General features: G+C 40.5%; 1 protein-coding gene across 2 annotated transcripts; it reads right to left on the bottom strand.

The window, feature by feature from the left end:
* Positions 1 to 1549: 1549 nt before the first annotated feature.
* On the bottom strand, positions 1550 to 8661 carry MED7 (mediator complex subunit 7). 2 transcript variants are annotated; one of them, XM_029941419.1, is made up of 3 exons: positions 8587 to 8649; positions 6192 to 6271; positions 1550 to 3127 (listed from the first exon to the last, which is right to left on the bottom strand). In XM_029941419.1, exon 3 carries the CDS (start codon positions 3108 to 3110, stop codon positions 2409 to 2411), a length of 702 nt encoding a protein of 233 aa, XP_029797279.1. In that variant the 5' UTR covers positions 3111 to 3127; positions 6192 to 6271; positions 8587 to 8649; the 3' UTR covers positions 1550 to 2408. The 2 variants fall into 2 exon arrangements, with proteins under 2 accessions (XP_029797279.1, XP_029797278.1); XM_029941418.1 differs by lacking the exon at positions 6192 to 6271 and having other exon boundaries at positions 8587 to 8661.
* Positions 8662 to 11380: the final 2719 nt, after the last annotated feature.

Genomic DNA, 11380 nt, shown 5'->3' with positions numbered 1-11380 from the left:
TTTATCCTTTGATCATGTAATGGCATAGTATCATTTCAAAAATTTGTCTTTCTGCTTCCAGTGCCCAAGGCCCACTCCAGAACAATGAAATTATTCAAGAAGTGCCAGGCTATCCTAGATATCTCACTTTCTGGAATCAATCTATCAGGAATATTCATTATAACTAGGAATGCAGAGATGTATTTTGACTCTCACAAGACTGAAAGACAATATTAACTTTTAAACTTGTAACAATTATCAGATCACCACTGCTCCTTCATCTCATTGTAATTGCAGTTCACATTAGAACTCTAAATTAGAGTTTTGGTCAGGTGCCACCTAGACGTGAAAGATCAGATCTTCCGAAGTCAGAATTTAAGAGTCCTCATGGAATGTTAATCCCTAATCCTCTCTAAACACACACACACACACACACACACACAAATGATGTTATGACCCTTGTAATGTTATGGGATTCACTTAGTTTTTTCCAGGCAAAAAATTGCAAAGCAAGACAAAAATTGGTTTAGTGCCTCTTGGCCCAACATTCTCAAAGTTAACAAAGGGTTGAGGTCAAAGGAAAGAGATTTCTTTGGATGGTTGCTTGTGTGTTATGCAATGTCCTGCTGCTCCCCCACCCCAGCAGCTGTTGGGATCCCCCCAGCCCCCTCCCCCCCCACTTCAATTTAAGCTTAAGAGAGCCTGGACTGTATTCCCTAAGCCCAAAGATCTATACCAAACATGTAACAGACAAAAAAAAAAAAAAAAAAGACTCGCCAACTAGCTGCCTAATAGAGAGGTATCTATTTGGCAACAGTCTATATTCCCAAGATTTTTAAAAAGGATGCATGAATGTTTCACATACAGAATAGGCCTGTGGCCACATTAAACCAGACTTCACCAGCTCTAGAACTAGAAACTAGTTTTTGGGGACTGCCAAGTTCTGCCAAACTGCTGTTTTATAACTCTATAGGGTTTCTCTCTTTTAGCATGTTATACTACTTTTTTAGAGCAAATCCCTGAAGGGTGATATACTGGAAACCAAGAACTGAGGGAAGAATTAAAAAGGGACATCTGGGAAAAGGCACTACCTTCATCAGTGATTCTTAAGCTTGAGTGTGCATGAGAACCTGAGGGCTTTTTACACCATAGCTTTCTGGGCCCTACCCATGGAGTTTTAGTTGATTTGGGGTGAGGCCTGAGAATTTGCATTTCTAACAGTGATGTAATGTTGCTGAACAACACTTTGAGGACCACTGGCCTACATAAAGGGAAAGACCAACAGAGAACTTTAGAAACAAAGCAGATTCTTCACCGAGCCCCTGGTGGAAGAAAGGATAGAGGGCAGAAAAGTGCAGAAATAGTATCTCAGTGCTCAAAACAAGCTGCCTTCTTGTTCATGGTCAAATCGACTAGGGTGGGTGGGTGGATAATAAAAGGAGGGTCTAGTTCTAGTCACTCAAAGACCCAACCAACTGAATCTTTATCACCTTCAGGTGGCTTCCAGAGTCATCCTAGGTGCAGCCATCCAACCAGCAGATGAGAAAGGAATGGAGGCACATGCAAGAAATTTTTACAGAAAAGGCCTGAATTTTTGCATCCATACTCCACTGCTAAGAACTCAGTCCCCTGGCTGTATGCAGATCCAAGAACATTGAAAGAATGTAGACCCTCGCAGGGCAGCCACATCTTAAGGGAACGAGAATCTCCAGTACACAATCCAACAGTCTCTGCTACCAAATCCCCTTCCCACTGCAGGCTTCCAGCCTTATCAAGCCTTGAGTATCACTTTAAAGAAAACATACAGCTCATTACATAGACATTTACAAAAATGAATGTTTGTAACTAAAAATGACCAAAGGATTTATTATGAGTGGAAAAAAATTATGAGACCTATCCTGGGCAGTAGCTCACTGAGTGTTTACAGAAGCAGTAGAGAGGAAAAACAAAACTGCTGTTCTATAACTCTATAGGGTTTCTCTCTTTTAGCATGTTATACTACTTTTTTAGAGCTCAAGTAAATTTTTAAGTAAAATAAATCTAAAGATTTTAGAATTTCACATTTACTCAGCTTGTTATCTTTTATCTATCATTCTTAAAGCAAATGGCAAATCTGCTTTTCAAGGATGAAAGCCTGCTATTACTGAGGATTTCTCCAAAGTTCTGTCAACTCCAAAACCAGGAGAGTTTCACACAGTTGCAGCACTTTGCTTTTTAAGGCGATTGCGCTTAACATATGCATACTCATTTACCCATGTTTGTCATAAAGTGAAATTATGGTCTGTGACATCTCATCATTGATAAGGCTGGAGTCAAGCCACTTATGTGACTTCTAGATTTATCTCTTTTAAAATGACTCTCCAAGGAAAAATTAACCAATATATGCCATTTTCGGGAAAGGGAAAAGCAAAAAGAAAAAGAAACGTCCTTCATGGTCTTTCATTCATTTCATCAATGAGGACACACAAGGCAGCATCTTTCTCTATAATCTGATCTCTCCTATGACCTGAATTTTCTCTTTGCTGTTCATTCTGTCCAGTACAATTGTTGCTATCATCAGCATCCATTGGTTCGGTTTTCACTCTCATCCCTGCTTCTGAATGAGGCAAATCATCAGGCAAAGAAGCCAAGCAATTCTGAATCATCTCAATGACACGTTCCAGATGCTTCTGAAACCGTTCGGCTGTTTCAAGGCGTTGACGTTTCTGCACCTCCATCATGACTCTCAAGGTCTCTCTTGCTTGGTGGGGTCGGTATTCATTTATGAGATGATGTACATGCACAAAAAGCAGCTTAAGATCTTCTAGCTTCTCTTCTCGTTTTATACTCCCAGGACTCCTTATCAAGATATCTAATAGGTCTAAAAAATTAATAAGAATAGACATATTGAGTTTTCTCAGTTCTTTCTTGTGATCAAACTGCATAGGATGAAGCCGCTCGATGCCCTGACTTTCTAAAGGGCGAATGATAAGATCGTCACACTGGAACTGATTGCCAAACATCATATAACTGTCTTTTATTGGAGGTGGAGGCTTGGGAGCTAGGCCTTCCTGAATATTTTCATCTGTATATTCCTTGATGTACTGCATTGGAGGCGGTGGAAGGGCACTCACTTGCTGTGGCTCACCCATTGTGGAAAATCAAAAACCTAGGGAAATAAACCAAAGATTTAGAGTAGAGCTACAAAACAAACCTGTTACATTGTGTACTACAGACAGAGTATTTTCCTTTTTTCCTTGGCAGTTTGGGGCCCAGAACAAAATGATCTCCTTAGTGTCTAAGACAACAGGGAAAGGCTGCCATCTTTTTCTAATTAACATTATATCTTCAATCATCCAACAATTTTTCCTTCTCTGCTTAAGGTTTTCATCATCACACACAAAAATATGTGTAATATATTTCATCTATGAAGAAAATCTGGATTCCTCACCAGTTACGCTATTTCTCTACTCCTCTCTATAGCCAAATTACATATGCTATCTCCCCATCTCATGCCACGATCACTTTTGTTTTATATTAGGGATTGATTTCTAAGAGCAAACACTTACTTGTAAGTCTAATAAACACTTTGACAAAATTAATATTGCTATACATTCAGAAAGCTGACATCACCTGACCTTCCCTGATGAAATGATAATCCAATCCTATACCTATATTTTGCAATGTATGCTACATTTTTTTATGGACACTTTAGCTCCTTATTATCAACTACAGAATTTCAATTCCAAATGTATCCTCTATGGCCACATCATCTCTAAATAAAAGTTGTGTTTTAAGCTTAGGTATATGATAAAATGAGAAGATCCTGAGTGCTCATTTAAACTGATCTTATCAGATTTTCAAGGTATACCACCACCATCCAGCACCAAAGATGCTAAGTAATGTACTGGAGGCAGTTTTACACTGGGAATTTGTGAGGTGCTAAGGACAGCTGTGGAGCAGCCCTGAGTTTCTACCAAGCCACTATGGTGAGGATGCTGCTGCTGAGAATAAATGGGGCAGTGGTCAAGGACATCATGATTTACTGTAACTTTACCAACTCCTAATTCCCTGCTTCTGCATATTCATTTTTTTCATTATCCAATTTGGCCTCAACCTACTAACTCCACAAAAACTATTCACTGAGGTCAACAACAATCACCACAAGCAAATCCAATGGATGTTTTTCAAAGGTGATTTTAGTCATTCATTCCTCAGCATTTTCTTCTTTTTCAACACACTTTCCTTCTCTCTTGGCTTCTGTGAGCCTACATTTGTTTCCCTCATACCTCACTGGGCATTCTTTCTGTCTCCTTCACCACCTCTATTCTATCCAAATTTTAATGCTGGCATGCCTCAGAGGGTTGCTCTGGGGCCCTCTTCTCACTCTAAACTAGAGAATCACAAACTCAAGTACCAAAGGGAAAAGGCAGGCAATGAAAACAGTGAAGCACTCTGGGGCAAGGATTCAGATGAATTAAGCACGTGCATGCCAGATCTCATAAGCCTCCAGTTCCAGCCATTAGATTCCATGTGGAAATGCAAAATCATTGTTCCTCAGTTTCCTGATTTCTGAAGAGGGCAAAAATCCAGATTTTATGCAGAATCTCTCAATTTTTAAAAATTAATTCCAGGAAACATCAAGTTCTGTGGAGTCAGAAAGAACGTATCTACAACAGTCTTTGTGGTCTGCAGGTTAACAGTTTCAGATCTCTGCTTTATATTCTCCCTTGGGTACCACTCAATGCTATGGCCTTTACCACCATTTCTATCAGTGGGTCTCAGCCAAGGGCAATTTTGCCTACTGGGAGACATGGCAAGGTCTGGAGACATTTTTACTTGTCACAAGGGGAAATAGGGTGCTACTGGCATCTAATGGGTAGAGGCTAGGGATGCTGCTAAACACTTACATGACAGCCCCCAACAAAGAACTATCAAGCCCCAAATGGCAATATATTGTGCCCAAATGGAGAAACCCTGGTCTATGATTTAGAACTCCCTACTTTCTACCTCCTCTGGAGACTGCCTCAGCTTCCTCTGGATGTCTCATTCAGACTTTTAAAAATGAATTATCTCCTCTCCTCCCCATCACAAGTTTATCACGCCCTATTGATCCCACACGTTCACTATCTCACATTCATCAGTTCTGACCAAACCACCATTCCGTCTTGCTGGGGATATAATGGCTTCCCCAAGGATCCTTCTGCCTTCACTACTGTTCTTCTACATAATAGCAGCATAACTGTTTTCATCCCACATTCCTTCTCCTTATGTCCTAGCAGTACTGTCTTTAATCTAGTATTTATACACTATTCTTCAACTATACTATTAACTATAACCTCTTCTTTTAGTCATTCTACATGCTTTTCTTCCTGCTTCAGGCAATAGCTTGAAACGTCACCTCTAAAGAAAAACTTGATTATTCATCAAAAGCAGATCCTACCTTCCTTCTTTTATTCTCTGAACCGGTATTTGATTTCTCTCCCTGTCCAGACTACAAAGAACTCTATCATAGTCCTATGTCCACAACTTTGTACACAGAAGCTTCATAAACATTTGTTGAGCAGCTTCATCCGTTACAAGATGGCTCCAAATCAATGGGAATTTGGAAGTAGGTACAAACATCCTCAGTGTGTGTGTAGTCACGCTTTTGATTGTTTATTGTTTATCTGATACGGGACAATGAGTATCCAGGGATGATGTTTATGACAACAGATAATATATTAGACATACTGTGTGCCAGACAGCTATAAATACTTTTCTCATGGTCCTAAAAAAAGCTGCTCTTTCCATTTTGGAGAGGAGACAATTGTGGCTCAGAAAGGTTGAACCACTTGCATAACGTCGCCAGGTAGTAGAGGAAGGATCTAGACCTAAAGACTTCAAATACTACAGATATTCAAATACTATCTTTCAAAGATAAACAAAAAACACTAGCTCCATTCAAGTGATGCTTTCAGTCTATCACAGAAAACAGACAAAAAATTAACTAAATAACTAACTACAGGTTTTAAGACTACTACAAAAGACCAACAGATCAAACTACTAAAAGTAAATCTAAAAATTCCACACTAGAAAATACATTATTAAGCAAAATTAAAAGATAACCCCATTATTCTGGGAGAAAAATGCAAGTCTAAAAAGAAGCACATACTAGCAATTTTGACTTTTTAAAAACGTATTTTCTGACTCCACCCCCACTAGAAGGAAAGCACCAGGGCTTCAGGAACTACCTGTCTTGTTCACAGCTCTACCTCCAGCACTCGAAAATCCTCAATAAAGGTCCAACGAATGAGGTTTTTTAGCTGTGTTTCTAAAAAAATAGAAAAATAAGCAAAAGAGGACAAGGAAAATGCAAATACTGAATAAAGGCAGTAAAGTATTCAGACAAGTACACTTTAAAAAAAGGTTTTAATATTTATTCATTTTTGAAAGACAGAGAAAACGTGTGGGGGAGGGGCAGAGAGGGAGGGATACACAGAATCTGAAGCAGGCTCCAGGCTCCAAGCTGACAACACAGTCCAGCACCGGGCTCAAACCAACAAACTGTGAGATCCTGACCTGAGCTGAAGTCGGATGTTCAACCGACTGAGCCACCCAGGTGCCTCCAGGCTTAGTACACTTTCAAAAGCAAACTTTAAGAATTTTCATCTAACAGACTATCAAGATTTCAACTATCTCGTTATTCAACAAATGTTACACCTTCTATGCGACAGGCACTGGATTCCACAGAGGTCACACCCTCCTTTCTCCCACTTTCTTCAGTGTCATCCCAGCTTTAGAAGCAAGCTCTTAGCTATTCTGGCCGTAGGGAAACCTGTTGGGGTGGAGACGACCCACCTCAGTTCTCACAGAAGCCATCCTCATGACCACCACGTACATAACACTCTCGCTGGTGGGCCAGTACCACCCAAGAGAATATGGGGCAATGCTCATACACAAATATATATTTGCAATTTAATTTGGCAGTATCAAAATTTTAATGCTGATATTCTTTGAAGCAACAATTATACTTCTAGAAATTTATTCTATGCAAATATTGGCACAAGTACATAAACTTCTGTGTGAAGACTGTTTAATGCAGCACTGTCTGAAAACAGTAAGGAAAGCTGGAAATAACCCATGACTTGATCAATATGTGGGGTGGAAATTTCTATACAATATAAGGCAGCCCTAAAGGAAAAATGGGTGAAACTGCATGGGATTGGGAGGGTTATAAAGACTGTGTACTGTTTCGCATACAACACAGGATAGCTGCCAACGGTGATAATCAACTTTTTAAAAACAAATATAAATTCAGACTTACAGTAAGTTGTGTGAAAAGTACAAAGAATTCTCCATATTCTTCACCCAGATCCTCCAAATGTTAACATTTTCCCTCACTTGCCTTATTGGTCTCCCCCAAAACTCCAGCGCATACCCTCCAAACAACAATGTTCCCTTATAACCACTTTATTACCAAAATCAGAGAATTAGCACTGATCTGGTGCTCCCAAATCAATTTTAGACCGCCCAGGTTTCCCACTTAACCCATTTTCCAAAGGCCAACTACATGTAAGGTACATTTTATATCCTTAGTCTTCCGAACAATTCTGAGTTAAGTATTGTCAGTTTCATCTTGAGGTGAAGCGTTTGCACCAGATCAAAAGGCTAGCAAAAAGCACAGCGGGAATTCTTATCCCAGATCCGTTCAGCTGCAAAGTACACCTCTCTTAAATCAGTAAACGATGAATCTTCTAACTGTGCAAAAGGAACGTGGCATACTATAGAAATTATTTATTTCTCTATCACTTCTCTAGAATGAACTTTTCAAAAGCAAGCTCTTTAGTAAAACCAGCGCAAAGCGTTACAGGCAGTTATCAGATTTAAGATCCCCCTTCTGGTGTTTGTTCTACGCTGGGGGGCTTGACCAAAAAAAGGAAGGTATTCCAAGGTCCCACCCCCAGAGGATTCATTTCGCCTACTGTGAAAGGGACCGCTACAAAGTAGCTTTTAAAACCTCCCCCCCCCCCCGCCCCCAGAGGCGCCTGGGTGGCTAAGCCTCCGACTTTGGCTCAGGTCAAGATCTCACGTTGGGGGGTTCGAGCCCTCCTGGGAGCTCAGAGCCTGGAGCCTGCCTCGGATTCTGTGTCTCCCTCTTTCTCTGCCCCTCTCCTGCTCACACAGTTTCTCTCAAAAATAAAATAAAACTTCTCCAGTGGCATCGGCCACCCTCCTCCACGCCCCCCTTAACTCAGCCGACTGGACCGCTCCCGGAAGAAGAAAGGCAGGGATGGCCGTTGTCAAATGGCACAAGCCGGAGGCCAAAGGAATCGTCAAGGCCACACAGGTTAGCAAAACAGCGGCGAGGGCCTAGAACTTTGGTCTCCCAACCTGCAGTCCCTTTCCGCCTCCCCATACGGAGGAAAGGAGCCCTAAACCCGCCAGGCCCAGGGCGCCTTCCGCCCGGCTCCCCACTAGCAGCAGCGAGGCCACGCTCTCCGAGGGACCCGGTCCTCCGGGAGAGGTAGGTGACAGAGAATACGCCGCACCAGGCCTCCTCCATTCCCAGGTCGTCCAGAGAAAGCTCGAGGTCCGGAAGGAGAAATGCAAGCAGAACCGAACCCCAAGCTGCCGCCACCCACTCACCTCAGCTCAGAGTTTACACTGGAGCCGCCTTCGCCTCCGCAACCGAAATCCGGCTTCCGGCCGCCTCCTCCAGGAAGAAACCACTGACTCTGTAACTTGATTGGCTGAAAGCGCTGTCTTTTAGCCAAGGCCCTAGTCCCGCCTCAGACCAATGGCTTGCTAATGCGCCTGCGCGTATCTCCTCCCGTTCGGAGGTCGAGTTACCTGAGAATTTGGGGGTGGGAGGGAAAAGAATGTGTTGGTACTTTTATGTCATTGAAGGTAACAGCTGGTAGCTCCCTTCCTTTTTTTCCTTTTCTTTCCCTTTTTTTAAACACCCATATTTTTAAAATTATATCTACTATAACCCCGCTGTGGAAAAGAACATTAAAAATTTGTGATTGACCTCTACATGTTTAATTTTTAAATTGGAAATATTTGTGAACACGGTTGGGAATCAATAAGATATTCTCAATTTTTATTTCCACACTGTCTATTTACATATATTTTCATTTAGGAATTCGAATACATCTAATTATATTTCCAGGTAACAGATTAACAAGTTAAAAAAGATATCAGTTAAAGATTTCTTTTGGAGGTTATTTTCATAAGAAGTCACAAATTTATAAATTTGTGGGAATCTCAGTGCAAAAAGTTCTCAACTTTTACCTCTTGAAGATTATTTGACTTCATTTTTTACAAAATTATGGGGTTCCAAGTATATACTAGAGTAGAAAGAGCAGTATACTGGTCCTCCACCTTCAACAAGTATCTACCCTTGGGTCTAGACATTATTTCATTTCAATATGCATCTCTAAAATAGAAGGACTCTTATTTTCTTCCATAACCACAGAACTATTATTTCATCTAAAAATTAATTAGTAATTATTTAAAATCATCAGAATCAAGTCATTATTTGGATACCAATTATTTCAGTATCCAATAAGCCTTTATAACTGGCTGATGTTTCATTTAATTACTTTTTAATTTAAAGGTTCTGTTAAGTAACAAAAATTCAACCCAGTAAATTTTAAAAATCTAATTGGATTTATTAATCTATTCATGAGTTGGACAGAATTCCATCTAGCAAGTAAAGGAGAATTCCAAAGATCTGTATAAAATAGAAGGTTTTTGTAGAAAAGAGGATTGGAACAAGGAAGTTATTAGCAAAAGAGAGGATTGTTTCATACAAGGTCACATTCCCTTAGGGGGAAGAGCAGGGACCTTATAGCGAAGATTACCTCATCTTCCTTTGGGAATAGGGGGGCAGGGGAGAGGGTCCATGTGATAGATTACCTCATTGGTGCTGACCAGAAAATTCCACTCCTGAAAAGGTTGAAACTGCATTCAAGTCTTGGTTTGCTGTCCTGTGACACCTGACTCCCCATTGGGCCTGTGGTTTGCCTTTGTAATAGCCTTCCCTGTCTCAGCTGTACTCCCCATATCAATGTATTTGTTGAAGAAATCCATTCACTTGTGGGCATATCCCAATCAGACTTTTCTCCCTTACTAAGGCCAATGTGGCCTACACCAGGGCCTCGAGTGGTCATTCTCATTTTCCCCCACCCTCAGCAACATTTGGCACATTTGATCCTATGAATTGCTCCGGGACTCAGCTCTCACTTCTTAGTGGGATCTCATCCAGGTGATAATATCCAGTGATGTGCAGGCCCTGACAACGCACTCTTCTTTCTTCTCAGACTCCCTTATGCAACAGTATCACACGTCTTTATTCAATTACACTTCACTCAATTGCAAAGACTCAAATCCAAAGATTTATCTGTTATTCCTCTTCCTCCCATACACCATTGAAACGTATCATACCTGACTTTTGTATTAGTTTTTTTTAGAATAAGTTCAAGTCCCAAATATAACCAACCAATTTTCACCATTCCCATTGCCATGGTCCTAGTCCATGCCACAGGACTAGAAACCGGACTTCTGAAATAGCCTTCTAAAAGGCTTCTTTGCTCCTACTTTTTCCCTCCCTTAGCCTATTTATCACAGTCTTAACATATAAGACAGATCTGACATTCCTTTATTCGAAAATCCCCAAGATTTTCTATCACATTTACAATAAAATATAATGTTCTCACAATGGCTTATAGAAGGCAGTACAAAATCTAGTCCTTGGCTGCTGCCTCAGCATAATTTCCTACCATTTTTTCCCCATGCTCACTCTTCTCCAGCTATAGACCTTATTTCTTACACTCAAAATTGCCGCCATAACCCCTGCCTCAGGACCATTGCATTTTCCTGGAACTCCTTTCCACAGATATTTACATGCCTCACTTTCTGACTTCATTCAGGTCTCTGGTCAAACGCGACCTTCTCAGAGAGGTCTTTCCTGGTCACTCTATATCAAATAGTAGGTTCCTTAATTATTCTCTTAGCGGATGTCCCAAGTCCCTTCACTATGCATTATCCTTCCTTCATAGAACTTAGCATCATCTGATATCATATTACATAGTATATTTATTTATTTTCATTGTCTTTATTACCCACCAAAATAAAGTTTCATGAATGTAGGGCCTTTTTTTTCATTTGCTGCTACATTCCCAGCACCTACAATGGTGACTGAAAATGGCAAATAGTCAATGAACATTTATTGTATAAGTAACAAAATGAATTTAATCATCATTTGCAAATGAATCCACAGTGTGACATTAATGGATAAACCACAGTCTATTTAACCAAAGGCCCATTGTATGAAATGATCTTCCTTTAAATTTATGCTATTATTAAGATACTGGATAAACATCCTGGTGTGTATCTGTTTGTACACATGCCCTTTTTTTCCCTTGAGAAAAATTCC

Source organism: Suricata suricatta, chromosome 6 (assembly GCF_006229205.1).
Source record: "Suricata suricatta isolate VVHF042 chromosome 6, meerkat_22Aug2017_6uvM2_HiC, whole genome shotgun sequence".
Taxonomy (NCBI): Eukaryota; Metazoa; Chordata; class Mammalia; order Carnivora; family Herpestidae; genus Suricata; species Suricata suricatta.
The sequence above is the reverse complement of the archived record's forward strand: the minus strand, read 5'-3'. Positions and strand labels throughout refer to the sequence as shown.

Excerpts from the sequence above, each read along its gene's own strand:
- MED7 (XM_029941418.1), bottom strand. The coding sequence starts at position 3,110 with ATGGGTGAGCCACAGCAAGTGAGTGCCCTTCCACCGCCTCCAATGCAG.